General features: G+C 38.1%; 1 protein-coding gene across 1 annotated transcript in view; it reads right to left on the bottom strand.

Moving 5' to 3' along the window:
• PPME1 (protein phosphatase methylesterase 1) overlaps positions 1-15,093 on the bottom strand; it is a 66,766-nt gene that overhangs the window by 14,848 nt on the left and 36,825 nt on the right. The window contains exons 5-8 of the mRNA XM_045818282.1: positions 14,888-14,939; positions 8,253-8,407; positions 7,143-7,233; positions 848-913 (exon numbers count right to left, since the gene is read on the bottom strand). Coding sequence (XP_045674238.1) covers positions 848-913; positions 7,143-7,233; positions 8,253-8,407; positions 14,888-14,939 — 364 coding nt within the window. The remainder of the gene's footprint in view (positions 1-847; positions 914-7,142; positions 7,234-8,252; positions 8,408-14,887; positions 14,940-15,093) is intronic.

Below are 15,093 nucleotides of genomic sequence, written 5' to 3'. Positions count from 1 at the left end.
GAACCTATAAAGCACATACTGAAATCTTATAGGGGAAATTTTGTTTGTCTGGAACTTGTTCCAAAATATTTTATGCTTAGAGGACACAGTGTACAGATAAAACAAGACGGGCCATGAGTCAGTAACTGTTGAAAACAGACAATGGGTACTTTGGGTTTCATTGTATTATTCTATTTTTATATGTCTGAAAATTTTCAATAATGTACGTTTTAAAAAAAATGAGATACTGTATATAAAATACCCTGCACAGTGCCTGGAAAATGGTGCCCATTCAATAATCCATTATCATTTTCATCGACTCTTGTGTTTCCTGTCTGTTCCACTGGGCAACATTCTCTCAAGTCACCTGAAGTTTATTTTGTGACTACACAGCAATACCCAGGACTCATGTAACGCTATCCAGGAAGGTCAATTAAGCTAAATAATCTCAGCTCACCTTAGAATCTGGCTTTCACTCAGGCTGTGCTAAAGCTTTTATGCTATAATTTCCTTACAACTATATTTGGCTTAAAAGGAGACTGTTATCAGAATAAAACCATACTATCAGCACTTGAGTGGGTACTTGATTTTTAACATCCATTCTCTGGGATTCTTCACCTTTAATATCTAGAGTTGCACTAATAAGGTAATCTAATACTATACAGAAGATACTACTTGGTCTTGGAATTTCTTCAAAAAAGAAAAGAAAATCTACACAATGGCACAACTGAGCTCACTTGTAAAAATTATCTAAAATAATGAAGGCACTCTAAGGATGGTAGGATAAGTATATGAGGAAAAAGCAAACTATAATTCCTCCACCATGTTTCATTCTCGAACCAGACCAACAGGGAAAAATAAGACCTACTGTTTGACTTGGCCAACCATTGAGACACGGGCAGACTCCAGGTTTCTAATTTGGCCACTCTTCACACTACAAGAGAAAAGTAAGAAGGGGGAGAGGTTATTTAGCATCCTCATCATGTCACTAGGGTCAAATGAATAATTCCACAGATTCTGTAGGACCTACTAAAAAATTATGGTTAGCACCGTAGCTTATATGGAGATTACCACTACTTCCCACTTGGTTATTATGTCTATAAACTGCATAGTAAAAACTAAGTAAAGACATTGAAGCCATTCGGTTCTGAGACTATTTAACAAGAGGATACTATGTGTCAGGCCTGTGCTCAAGAAGCACATAATTCAGGGGGAAGAAACACAAACAGATAAGGCAAGGTTCAAAGGAATGAGCTTTATTTTGAATGAGGAGGTTAGAGAAAGCTTCCCAAATGTCCTGCCCAAACTAAGAACTGAAGCTAAGAAGTAAAAGATAAAAGAGAGTGGTTAGAGCAGTGTTGGCAGAGGGCACATTGTGTGAACAAAGGCACTGTGACATGAGAGCCAGCAAGATGATGACTTTAGAGGACAGGAGCAGGGACAAGCAAAGGAGGAGTGTGACAGGGCCCTGCATGCCATGATACAGAGCTTAGGAGCTTAGACTCCATCGTATTAGATTAGTTTTCTCAGAATTGTCTAAGTATGCCTGCAGGGCCAGCAAAACCACTGCATGACACCACAGGAAGCAGGCCACCAGAACATACTTCTCTAAACCTCATTATTTAGATTAAACATCATGTAAAATTGTGAAGTGCACCCCCTTAGATAATCCTTGTTTATTATTTTAATGATAAACAGAATTAGAATTACTGCTCCATTTTTCTACCACGAACTAAGTCTAAAGTAATATAAATCCACCAGTTTCCATGATCATATATTCTGCTCTGATGGCAGTTTAAAATTTGAAATACTCTGTTCCTATTCAAGGCCAATTGTGGGTACTGGTTCCCACCCTCCTCCTTTATGAGGACACAGTTTTCTTTAGTTATCCTATTCTCTCCTATGTCACCACTTTTTTCTCTGGTGGACATTATAAAACATCCTTTAAAAATATTCCCTAGCCTTTGAAAACATTCCCAACCCCACTTTCACTACCAGATACTACCTCAGTTTTCTGTTCTCCTACACAACAAAAGTCAAAGTTCTCACCTGCTTTCTCTACTTTATCACCTCCCATCCTTTCCTTAGCTAATATTCCCAACTTGTAACAGGTTATTTTCTGATATTTCCTTTGCAAGGTTGCCTCCATCATGCCAATTCTAATGGTCATTTCTTAAGTTATTTATTTCTCAGCATTTGACACAAATGCTCTCACCCTCCTTCTAGAAACACCTGCTATATTCTCCTGGTTTTCCTTCTATCTCACCAATTGTGCCTTTTCAGTTTCCTTTGTTGGATCCTCCCCCTCTTCCTAAGCTTTAAATATTATGTAATATCCCAAGGCTCAGTTCTTGGATCTTTTTTCTATCACCATCAAATCCCTATTTGATTGCATTCAATCTTTTGCTTTAAATACTATCTATGCAATAATTCTCCTTCAAATTATCTCTAGTTTGATCTAACTACAGACAGTCTGATTTTTCAACTTTACCATGGTATGAAAATGATAATTAACCTTTCCACTTAGATGTATCATAGAATAAGCATTTAGGCTTTTCCAAATAAAATCCTTAATCTTTGCCCCTTACCCGCTCCCGTATCTACCTCTCTTTGTCTCTACCACTCACCCACTTGCTTGGGCTAAAATCCTGTAAGTCATCCTTGAATGCAGCCCCCTCTCCCCACCAACATCCTATCTATATGACGGTCCTATCAGTTCTACCTTCAAAATACATTCCAAATGACCACATTACTTCTGCCGCCATCCTTGTCTATGCTTACCATCATTTCCTGTACACCTACCACTGCCTCCTAACCCATTTCCCACTTCCATTATCACCCCCACTCCCTACTCCTTGCCCTATTGTTTTCCTCACAGCAGCCAGAGTGGTAGAACCAAAATGCAAATCTGTATCTGCCCAACTTCAAAGCCCAGGCTCTTAATGACTAGTCAGTACTGCTTCTCATTAGGATGATGAAGAAAGCAAAAGCAGGAATGCACTTTGCTTTAAATCTTTACTGAATAGGCTGGCTTACTTAGTACTTCAACATGTCTGTAAAAAAAAAAATCTAGAATAGCCAAAATGACCATGAGTCATAACTCAATTCAGATATCCAGCAGAGTACAAAAGAAAATTAGCAAATGCTTCATAGTGCTCTTTCTGATTCTCAGGCTCAGAAAGTGGGGTCCAAAAATCAGTGGCTTTCATAGAACCCACAATATTTCAACACTCAACATATTAAAAACCCTTATCCTATCCTACATCTGCCTCTAGAATCAAGACTATCTCCTTTAAGAGAAGGCCCAAGATGACTCTCAGGCTGGACTGGATACCTGTCTTCTCTCTCCTGTACTTCCTTCACTATATTGTGTTTATGCATTTACTTGATGTTGGTATCCCCCACAAGTAAATATATGAGAAATAAGCCTGATTCATTCCCAGTTCTTAGATCAGGTACTGATACATCTTAGGTATCCAAAAAAAAAGTGTTTGCTGAATAAATTGAAAAAGTTATTTGGAATAATTCTCTCACTGGTTGTTACTAGGGAAGCAGACAGAGTTCCAGAGCTACATGTTGAGCTGCCAGCAGCTGCACTTTCAATGCCGTTAGAGATCTCCGGTGCTTCTGAGAGAACAGCAGCATGAACACGGGAAGGTAGAAGCAACCTCACTAAACACACACATTATTCTGGCAAGCTATATTTGGCATGAGACTCTCTGTCCTAGGAAAACTCTCTGGGGATATATTTACCAGGTTCTTAATTTCCATTTGATATCTCTGATTTAGTTAACAGATATGTTCTGCCTTCTAGGGCAGCCAGCAGTATGCCTTTATTCTATATGAAAGTACAAAAGAAATAGAGAATAGCTTCTGCCCTCATGGTGCAGGAAGGGCATTAAGACAGATTAAAATTAATTTAAAAAAGCATACCCTTAAGGGACAATTAGAAGATTTAAGGGGTAAACAGGACAATATAATATAGACTTAAAGGTCTCAAGCTACTTTACTGAGGCAGTGATCTGTGTGGTTTACAGGAGTTAGAGACAGGGTTCTGGAGAAGGTGCTAGAGATGGATTCTGAAGAATAGGTAGGAAGATAGGATAATGAAGACATTTTATGTAGGACTGATCTCCTTGGGGGAAAAGACAGTGTTTTACATATCTATGAATCTTTATCCTTCAGCACAAAGTGTTTACTAAATATTTAATCAAATGATTGAATTAATGAATAAATTATTGACTAAATAGCTTTTACTTAAATGAAAGCCATAAACAATTCTGTCAGTAAAAATGATTTACCCAAAGGGTTTTTTTTAAGGTTCAATTTATTTTTAGACAGAGGGGAAGGGAGGGAGAAAGAGAGGGAGAGAAACATCAATGTGTGGTCAGCTCGCACGTGCCCCACACCAGGGAACCTGGCCCACAATCCAGGCATGTGCCTTGACTGGAAATTGAACCAGTGACCCTTTGACTCACAGGCCAGTGCTCAATCCACTAAGCCACACCAGCCAGGGCCCAAAGGGTTTTTATTTACCCAAAACCCAAATAAAAACTGAATATGGAATCTACATCAATCTTCTGTTTCTCCATCATTTTCTCTAGAACACAGAAAGTGAATCTAGAACCATGGAGCATCAGAGATGGAAGAGATCGTAGAGTCTCAATTAGTCTAAACTCTCACTTTAGAAATGGGAACAGCTAGACAGCAGATAATCCATAATTACTAAGTTGTAGGAGGTACTACAGTATGTTAGAAAAAAGGTGGATTTTATGCAACTGAGACAGTCTGAAACATTCAAAATACAGGGTTCAGGAGAAGTAAGGCTTGCTTGAGTGTGAATATCTCATATGAGATGGACAGCAACTTGAACATTTCAACTAAAATGCAATATGGTGTGCTTACGTGTGATATTGTTATGTTACAGAATTACATGTTTATGATTTTGTAATAAAAAAGGGGCATTAGAGAGAACCCGGACTTCCGGCCAAGATGGAGGCGTAGGTGGACACACTGTGCCTACTTGCACAACCAAAATCAAGGACAACAAAAATTTAGAAACAAAAAAACAACCAGAACAGACAGAAAATTGAACTGTACAGAAGTCCCAACAACTATTCATCCAGACCGGTAAGAGGGGCCGGGTTGGTGACCAGTGGAGATGGGTCACAGCAGGAAAAAGCAGTGGTGGTGGCTGGCAGACCCAGGTGCGCAAGCGCAGGCGCAGCTAGCAGACCCTGGACGTGGGCGTGGGGAGGCAACAAGCAGACCCAGTGAGGTGCACAAGGCAGCTGGCTGTCTGCAGTCACATATTCACAGGCAGATAAACCAGGTGAAAACAGGCAGCGAGAAAGACCAGGCAAACCAGGGCCCCACCGCCAGGAAATGAAGCCTAAAAGCACTGCTTGAAAACACTTGTGGAGGCTTAGGTGCCAGGAGAGACAACCAGCCTCACAGGAGAGTTCATTGGAGAGACCCACAGGGTCCTAGAATGCAAACAAGCCCACCCACCTAGGAACCAGCACCAGAAGAGCCCCATTTGCTTGTGGGAAGCAGCAGAGGGGACTGAAATCTGACAGAGAGTGGAGCAAGCACCAATATTCCCTCTCTGACCCCGCCCCCACATACAGCTGTCACAACCCAGCGCCTGGGTTGCCCCGCCCAGGTGAAAACCTAAGGCTGTGCCCCTCAGTATGTAACAGGTGTGACCACCAAACAAACAAACAAAAATGGTTCAAACGGAAGAACAAATCAAAGCCCCAAAGCCAATATTTTTAAATGACTAAGAGACAGCCAACCTATCAGATGCACAGTTTAAAGCACTGGTGGTCAGGATGCTCACAGAATTGGTTGATTTTGGTCGCAAATTAGATGAAAAGATGAAGGCTACACTAAGTGAAATGAAGAAAAATGCATAGGGAACCAACAGTGATGAAAAGAAAACTGGGACTCAAATCATTGGAGTGGACTAGAAGGAAGAAAGAAAGATACAATCAGAAAAAATGAAGAAACAAGAATTCAAAAAAATGAAGAGAGGCTTAGGAACCTCCAGGACATCTTGAAATGTTCCAATATCTGAATTATAGGGGTACCAGAAGGAGAAGAGGAACAGCAACAAGTGGAAAACTTATTTGAACAAATAATAAAGGAGAACTTCCCCATTCTGGCAAAGGAAATAGACTTCCAGGAAGTCTAGGAAGCTCAGAGAGTCCCAAAGAAGTTGGACACAAATAGGAACACACCAAGCACATCATAATTACATTAACCAAGATTAAAGATAAGGAGAGAATCTTAAAAGCAGTAAGACAAAATGAGACAGTTAACCTACAAAGGAGTTCCCATTAGACTATCAGCTGATTTCTCAAAAGAAAACTTGCAGGTATCAAGGGGCTGGGAAGAAGTATTCCAAGTCGTGAAAGGCAAGGAGCTACATCCAAGATTACTCTATCCAGCAAAGCTATCATTTAGAATGGAAGGGCAGATAAAGTGCTTCTCAGATAAGGTCAAGTTAAAAGAGCTCATCATCACCAAGCCCTTATTATATGAAATGTTAAAGGGACTTATCTAAGAAAAAGAAGACAAAAAACATGTACAGTAAAATAACAGCAAACTCACAATAATTAACAACCACACCTAAAACAAAAACAAAAATAAACTAAGCAAACAACTAGAACAGGAACAGAACCACAGAAACGGAGAACACATGGAGGGTTAGCAACAGGGGAGTGGGAGGAGGAGAGAAGGGGAAAAGGTACAGAGAATGAGTAGCATAGATGGTAGATAGAAAATAGACAGGGGGAAGGCAAGAATAGTATGGGAAATGTAGAAGCTAAAGAACTTATAAGTATGACACATGGACATGAACTAAAGGGGAGGAATGTGGGTGGGAGGGGGTGTGCAGGGGGGAGGGGAGTGAAGGGGGGAAATGGGACAACTGTAATAGCATAATCAATAAAATATATTTTTTTAAAAAGGGGGGGCATTATTTGTGCTGGACTCTGTGTTTATTTTTAAATTCCAGTCTTTACATAATTGTTTCCACCCATGAAATAACTATAAAGCTAAGGTGAGAAATTATTCCTTTGACCTTGGTACTTGAGCTGATGAAAAAGAAAGCTACAATCTAACATTTAAAATATAGACAATACAGATTTGTGGATTACCTCCATTCAATGGCATTTTCCAGAGACTTGAAGGTTTTAGGACGGCCACGTAAGAAATTCTGCATGCTATTAAGGGCATCCATGGCTGTACCTAGATGTTAAACAAAAATTTTAACCATAGCACTTATCATTTTCTAAGCATTTACTTTCTGGGCCAACTATATACATCTGCCCCTAATGACAGCAGAATTCAGTGCTGCTTGGGGAAAAGAAGATGCAGTTTAATAAAATTCAGAAGACTGATGTGACAGCCAAGTTACAAGATGGACTCCAATGATTTTGCCTCCTGATATTCTCTCCTTCATGAAGTAACCCTACAATGAACAGAGCTGCCTTGTATAAGCAATAGTGTGGCTGCTGAGACTGGGTCATGGAACACAGGGCAGCTTCTTTTTAAATGTTAAATAAAATTAGGGGATATACATATAATTTAAATGTTATGCAGCCATACAAGAAGTTTATGAAGAGTTTCTTATGTCACAGGGAATGATTATGTAATATGGGGTGTAGGTGAAACTGGGTGGATGTATTGAAAAATATAAACTTTCAGTTGCAAAATAAGTTCTGGGGATGCAATGTACAGGATGGTGACCATAGTTAATAATACTGTAGTATATAGTTAAAAGTTGCTAAGAGAATAGATCTTAAGTTCTCATGACAAGAAAAATAATGTTTAAACTATGTGTGGTGATAGATATTAACTAGATATATTATGGTGATCATTTTGCAATATATACAAGGTGAGACAAAAGGTGGTTTACAGCTGTGAGTATGTGATACACAGAGTTCATTCTTGTATTATTATTTATTATTGTATTATTTCCCAGACAAACTGTAAACCTACTTTTGCTCCACTCTGTACATATATCATTATTTTGCATACCTGAAACTAATACAAAGTTATATATATCCATTATATCCCAGTTTTTAAAAGAACTTGGAATGCCTTTGCCACAAAATAGCATAAAAGAAAGATATGAAAGACAAAGGGACATACTACAAGATGAATGAAATCAACAATAAATTAAAACATGAAAACAATAATCTACCAGGGATAGCTCCTGTAAGTCAAAGATTTTGATTCCAGTAGCTTAGCACAAGAAACTTTACCTTCCACAACATCAATCATGCACAGACCCAGGAGGCTTGGCACCAGGTTGGATGATGCTGTGTGGACTGCAATAGCACCGCCCATGCTATGTCCAATTAGCATAATTGGAGGAGGGAGGTCCCCATACATGGCTTCAACCACATTACCAACATCCCTGCAAAGAGAAGGAAAAAAAGCTGGAAATGCTCTCTGACAACACTGTAAAGTAGTTTTCCTAATTCCTTCCTGGTCTGTAACTAATCATTCTAGGTTAGTTACAGGTTAGACCATTCCATAATGGTCTGTAACTAACCATTCTAGGACTGTAGAGATCTACTGGGCCACCTTACAAATGTAACTATATAAAACTCCTAACAGTGTCCTCGGAATCTACTCATGTAGCCACACACCCAGCTCTTCTGATAAATGGCAGTTTAAGGATTAAGAACCCACATTTTCTGACTTTCATTTACATCACACTTTCACTGTTCTACACATTTAGTACAATTACATAAACATATACCTTTAGTTTAAACCTAAGCTTAAAGTTCTGGACTAAACATTTAACTGCTCTGTGCTTCAGTTCCCCCATCTATAAAACAGAAAAACAACTTTATTAAGCATTAAAATGTAGTGAAGTTTAGAGTTACAAGATGAATTACAGCTCCAGTCTATTTTTTATTATAGGGACTTGGATTAGTTATTTAATCTCTCATAGTTTCAACATCTATGAAATGAAGATGAGAATATCATTTACTATTCTGAACTGCTGTGAGAATTGAGTGAATGTGAAAATACTTTGAAAAGAGTAAAGTGCTATACAAATGTTAATTATTATTTATAATGTCATATAAAGTTGTTTGAAATATTAACATAAATGTTAAGTATATGTTCTGAGAAACTAGAAAGATATTCAGAGCTAATTTTAATTGGCTTCTCTCTTAGCCTTTAATTATGAGTGTATCTGTTTAACAAAGTCAAACCTTACAGCTTTGAAAATGAGAACCGAAGTAGGAACTTAGGTTTTTATTTGCTATAGGCCTTTTTGGCTATAGCAATAGGTAAGTATGGTGTGTTTGTAGGAACCACAGGCTCTACCATCTTCTTTTGGGAGTGGCTGAGTCAGTCAAGTTCAAAAGACAGTTTTGTCTTGCTGAGTGGCACTACATTCCTCAAGCACTCACACAGTGTTAGCGAAAAACAGCAGGTGTGGATATAGGGACATAGCTTTTCAAATATGGTCTCCACACTATTCGGAATAGCAAAGGTAAATGTTTCCTAAGGAATTAATCTTAAAAACCTCACACAACAATTACAAATGTCAGTCAGGTAGCTGCAGTATCTGCAGACAATCTGAATTGGAGATAAAGGAGGCCACACAATTTTATGAGTGAAACAAGTAATAGTGTAATATTCATTTGGAGTTAAATTTAAGGCTAAGATTTTTAGTTAGTAGCAGATATAATGAGTAAAATAAAAGAATGTTACAGAAGATTACCTAAATCCAGGTCTCCTTAAAACACTGCATGAAGGTGGATAAGTTCTGAAACAAACCAACTTCATATTGTATCTAAGCTTGGGAAAGGTATATTTCATCTGGATAAAAGTTGGTTATGATTAATCACTTGATCATCTATCACCAAGAGAAAAGTATTCTCATTAAAGTTAGTCAAAGTATTCAGTCACCAAGATTAGGGCCTTATTTGAGACATGTCCTGAAATTTCAGGAAAAAAAAAGATAAAGTAGAGGGGATTAACTACAAATCTAGTCTGTGACTGGATGTACCATAATTTTGGTAGCTGCTCTTTAGGGGGATTCTCTCATATTTATTAATACTCTGTTCATTTCCTCAGAAGCATATCAGACCTAATGGAAAAATGAGTATCAGAATAACCCGAGCTCAAATCTTGGCTCTTCTATATTCAGTAGAGTTGCATCTTAAGTAGGGTATAGGTTCTAAAGTTGATATGTAAGGTGAAAATCATGCTGTCAGTACTGTTTGCAGACCTCAGTAATCACCCATTAAGCATGCCTATTTTGGGATTTTTGTTTCACAGACTGACTAGATTAAGAAATCATATAAACATTTTATTGATTAGACTACTTCAACAAGAATTCAGACTCCCAGCCAACGTGGAGGCATAGGTAGGTATACTTTACCTCCTCGTACAATCAAAAGAAGGACAACAAAAATTTAAAAACAAAAAGTAACCAGAACTGCCAGAAATTGAATTGTATGGAAGTCCAACAACCAAGTAGTTAAAAAAGAAACATTCATTCAGACTGGTAGGAGGGGTGCAGATGGGCAGCTGGGGCAGAGAGGACACACAGCGAGGTAGTGGCTGGCAGACTGGGTGGTCCCATATTTGCATGCTGATAAACTGGGAGGAAAAACTGGGGAATGAGACAGACCACGCAACCCAGGGTTCCAGTGTGGGAAAAGAAGGCCTCAAAATCTTTGCTGTAAAAACCTGTGTGAACTGCAGGCCAGGAAAAACTCCCAGCCTCACAGGAGAGTTTGTTGGAAAGACTCACAGGGTCCTAGAACGTACACAAACCCACCCACCAGGGAATCAGCACCAGAAGGGCCCAATTTGTTTGTGGGTAGTGGGGGAAGTGACTGAAAGTGGGGCAAGAGCTGAGCAAGCAGCATTGCTCCCTCTATGACTCCTCTCCCACATACAGCATTGGTTGCCCCACCCTGGAGAATACCTAAGGCTCTGCCCCTTACTACATAACAGGTGCATCAGACAAAGAAATATGGTCCAAATGAAAGAACAGATCAAAGCTCCAAAAAGAGAACTAAGAGATGAAGAGATAGGCAACCTATCAGATGCAGAGTTCAAAACACTAGTGATCAGGAAGCTCACAGAAATGGTTGAGTGTGGTCACAAAATAAAGGAAAAAGTGAAGGCTATGCAAAGTGAAATAAAGAAAAATATACAGGGAACTAACAGTGAAGAGAAGGAAACCGGATCTCAAATCAATGATTTGGAGCAGAAGGAAGAAATAAACCTCAACCAGTACAGAATGAAGAAATAAGAATTCAAAAAAATCAGGAGACACTTAAGAACATCCAGGGCAACTTTAACATTCCAACATCTGAATCATAGGGGTGCCAGAAGAAGAAGAGGAACAGCAAGAAATGAAAAATTTATTTGAAAAAAATAATAAAGGAGAGAACTTCCCCAATCTGGCAAAGGAAATAGACTTCCAGGAAGTCCAGGAAGCTCAGAGAGTCCCAAACAAGTTGGATCCAAGGAAGTACACACCAAGGCACATCATAATTACATTAATCAAGATTAAAGATAAGGAGAGAATCTTAAAAGCAGCCAGAGAAAAGCAGAGTTACTTACAAAGGAGTGCCCTTAAGACTATCAGCTGATTTCTCAAAAGAAACCTTGGAGGCAAGGGGCTAGAAAGAAGTATTCAAAGTCAGGAAAGGCAAGGACCTACATCTAAGATTACTCTATCCAGCAAAGCTATCATTTAGAATGGAAGAACAGATAAAGTACTTCCCAGAGAAGGTCAAGTTAAAGGAATTCATCATCATCAAGCCATCATTAAATGAAATGTTAAAGGGACTTATCTAAGCAAAAGATGATCAAAGCTATGAATAGTAAAATGACAACAAATTCGCAACTATCAACAACTGAACTTAAAACAAAAACAAAAACAAAACAAATAACTAGAACAGGAACAGAATCACAGAAATAGAGATTATATAGAGGGTTATCAGCACAGAGGGGGAGGGGAGAGAATAGGGGAAAGGTACAGGGAATAAGAAGCATAAATGGTACGTACAAAATAGACAGGGGGAGGATAAGAACAGTATAAGAAATGGAGAAGCCAAAGAACTTATATATATGACCCATGGGCATGAACTAAGGTGAAAGAATGATGGTGGCAGGGGGATACAGGATGGAAGGGATTCAAGGGGAGAAAAAAATGGAACTATAATAGCATAATCAATAAAATATACTTTAAAAAATAAAAGAATAAAAAGAAAAAAGAACAAGAATTCAAATTATTGGATCTTCTCATTTTTGGTAATCATCATCAGTTATAATTTTAATTTTTATTTTCTTTTTAACTTTCTTGTGCCAATTACCAACATATTGTGTCTCAGCTCCAATTCACCTTACATTGCATTTTCTGCAAATTGGATCTGAAGCCTTTAAATGTTTTTTCTTTGCCAGCTGGCAAGATGTTAAGAGGACATAGGAGAGACATTGCAGAAAGACAGAGTTTTGTTCCTGCTTCATGTGTGTTTACTCCACCGGTTCCTGAAACTTGCAGTTCCCTCAGCATGGGAAGTTTGTAGCTCCTGGGTCACATACAGCTTCCCCAGTGTCACCTTCTCCAGCAATTCATACCCCCATCCCCAGTTTTTCCTTCCTAGTTTTATTGAGGTATAATTGGCACACAAAAACAGTGGTACATAATTAATGTACACAATTTGGTAAGTTTGGAGATTTATATTTATATTTGTGTTAATACCACCACAGTCAAGAATTACCTTGATCACATCCATCACCTCCAAAAGTTGCCTTGCATCACTTTTGTGTATGTGTTTATGTTTGGGTATATGGAGTAAGAACACTTACCATAAATCTGCCCTTTTAAACTTTTAGGTACACAATATCTTATTGGTACCTACTGGTACCATGTTGTACAGCAGATGTCTGGAACCACCCCCAATATTTATCTCACCAGAGTGTGTCTGGTGAGATAATCTCCCTCTGAATAGCTTCTCCTGTGCCCTGGACAGCAGAATTATGACAAGTTCTACCAATGTGACATCAAAAGTGACTTCTCTGCCTCCATTCAGAGCCACTGTCATGAGTTCTCCAGCAAGGTTTAGATATCAATTTCTACCCATTAGTGTTTTACCTCAGCCCACGGAATGGTGGCTGCTTCTTACATCAGCTATTACTGTATTCTTTCTTTTCTACAGAATTTTTCTCAGCTTTACTGAGGTACAATTGATAAAATTGTAATATCCTTAAAGTGTACATAATTTGACACACGGATAAACTGTGAAATGATTCCCACAATCAAGTTAATGAACCCTATGTTCTTTAGAGTTCTCTTTACTTCTCACTATCAAATTCTTCATTACTGCAATCCCCTGTTATAGTTAATAAAATCTTTAAATGAAACTTTCCCTGTTCGAATTACTAAGTGGTTTCTCTCTCCTGTGTGTTCCAGACTGATACACTACTAGTAAGGTCCTCAATTAATTCTTCAATTTCCTCTAGAAAGCCAGCCAAGCCATCATCACCCTTTGTCTGGTTGCCTGGCCACTTAAATGATATATTTCACTTTTTTGTCAACAACAGTCAAGATACCCTTTAAGTCCTTAAAAATCATTCACAAATCTTTCCATAGGTATGACTAACAAGTTTATTATTTCAGGCTTTAGTGTTCTCACATCATAAAAGCATTATTAGAACAACTGAGGGAACAGATTCTTGGCTCCCTGTCTGTGGTTTCTAAGGCGTATGCTCACTGCATAAAATGGTATTCATGCATTGTTTGTCTCTCTTGCCCCCCTCCCTCTCTACCAAGCACTATAACTGAATGATCATAATTTTGGTCTATTAACTATGTGACCTCATATAGTTATTCAACCTATCTAAGCTAGTTTCCTCACTGGTAAAAAAAAGTGATAATATCTATATACTACAGTTAATAATGTAGATAAATTTATATAATTTAAGCAATTATTTATTCTTAATAAATGCTTATTTTACACTTAATAAAGCCTGGCAAATAAAAGGACACAAATACCATCTATTATAACAACAAAATTTTGGCCATATGAGTTTGGGTTTTAAAGGAAAAACAGTTTACTCTTGGTTTAAAACTGCTAAGCTAAGAAGGGACAAGATATTTTTTAGCTAAAGTTTGTCAACTACTTGAGAGGACATGTATTAAGTACATGCATGTATGAAAACAGGGTAGTGAGAGGAATTCTGCTTATAATACAGACTGGTGTTCCCAAACACCCATCATAGGACGGGGTATATCAGGTTCCTCTATAAAGCTTTATCAAAATATGAATGCTCTGATCCCACTAGTAGAAGCACGAATTCAGGTGTTGTGAGGTAGGGCCAAATCACCTGTATTTTAGTCACTTTTCAGGTGATTCTGATGAGTGACCAGGTTTAAAAGCCACTGTATATGCTACATTCATCTTTTGAGACCTAGGGTATAACTACATTTTCCTTTAATACTCTGTTTCTGTCTTACTACACAAGTTGGACAAAGAATGTGGGCAGGATACCTTAAGAACATTTCATAGGGCCTCCTGTATACAACTACTTTGCCAAGCACGGGTCCCCAACTGATATCCAAATTCTGTTCAACAATATCAACAAAAGAAAATTTTTCAAAAGCCAACACAAACTAAACTGTGCCCCAAAGAATTTTCAAGTGTTTTATGTATAGCTATCACATTGAATATACCAAGAAAAATGAATGTTTCTTTCAAGATTAAATAGTGAGGAGATACCAGATATGTAAGTAAAAAAGAACAAAGAATGTACTAATTATTGCCCAAAAATCTCACCAAGAAAATGATAAAGGTATACTACTCTTTAGAATACTAATGAAAACCAAGTGATGTATAAATAATATTGGATTACTTACTTTGCCATTGTTTCTGCAGACAAGTCTTCAGAATTCTTGACTTTTGTTTCACCTAAAAAAATATTAAGAACAATTTTTTAAATCTTCATCTGAGGACATTTTTTAACAGTCTTCAGAGTGAGAGGAAGGGAAAGAGGAAAAGAGGAAGAGAAACAATGCCCTGATTGGTGTGGCTTGGTTGAGTGTCGTCCTGTGAAGCGAAAGGT

This window comes from Phyllostomus hastatus, unplaced genomic scaffold (genome assembly GCF_019186645.2).
Source record: "Phyllostomus hastatus isolate PE091 unplaced genomic scaffold, TTU_PhHast_1.1 phas_scaffold_317, whole genome shotgun sequence".
Classification (NCBI taxonomy): Eukaryota; Metazoa; Chordata; class Mammalia; order Chiroptera; family Phyllostomidae; genus Phyllostomus; species Phyllostomus hastatus.
Note: the sequence above shows the minus strand (reverse complement) of the source record. Positions and strands in the feature narration are given on the sequence as shown.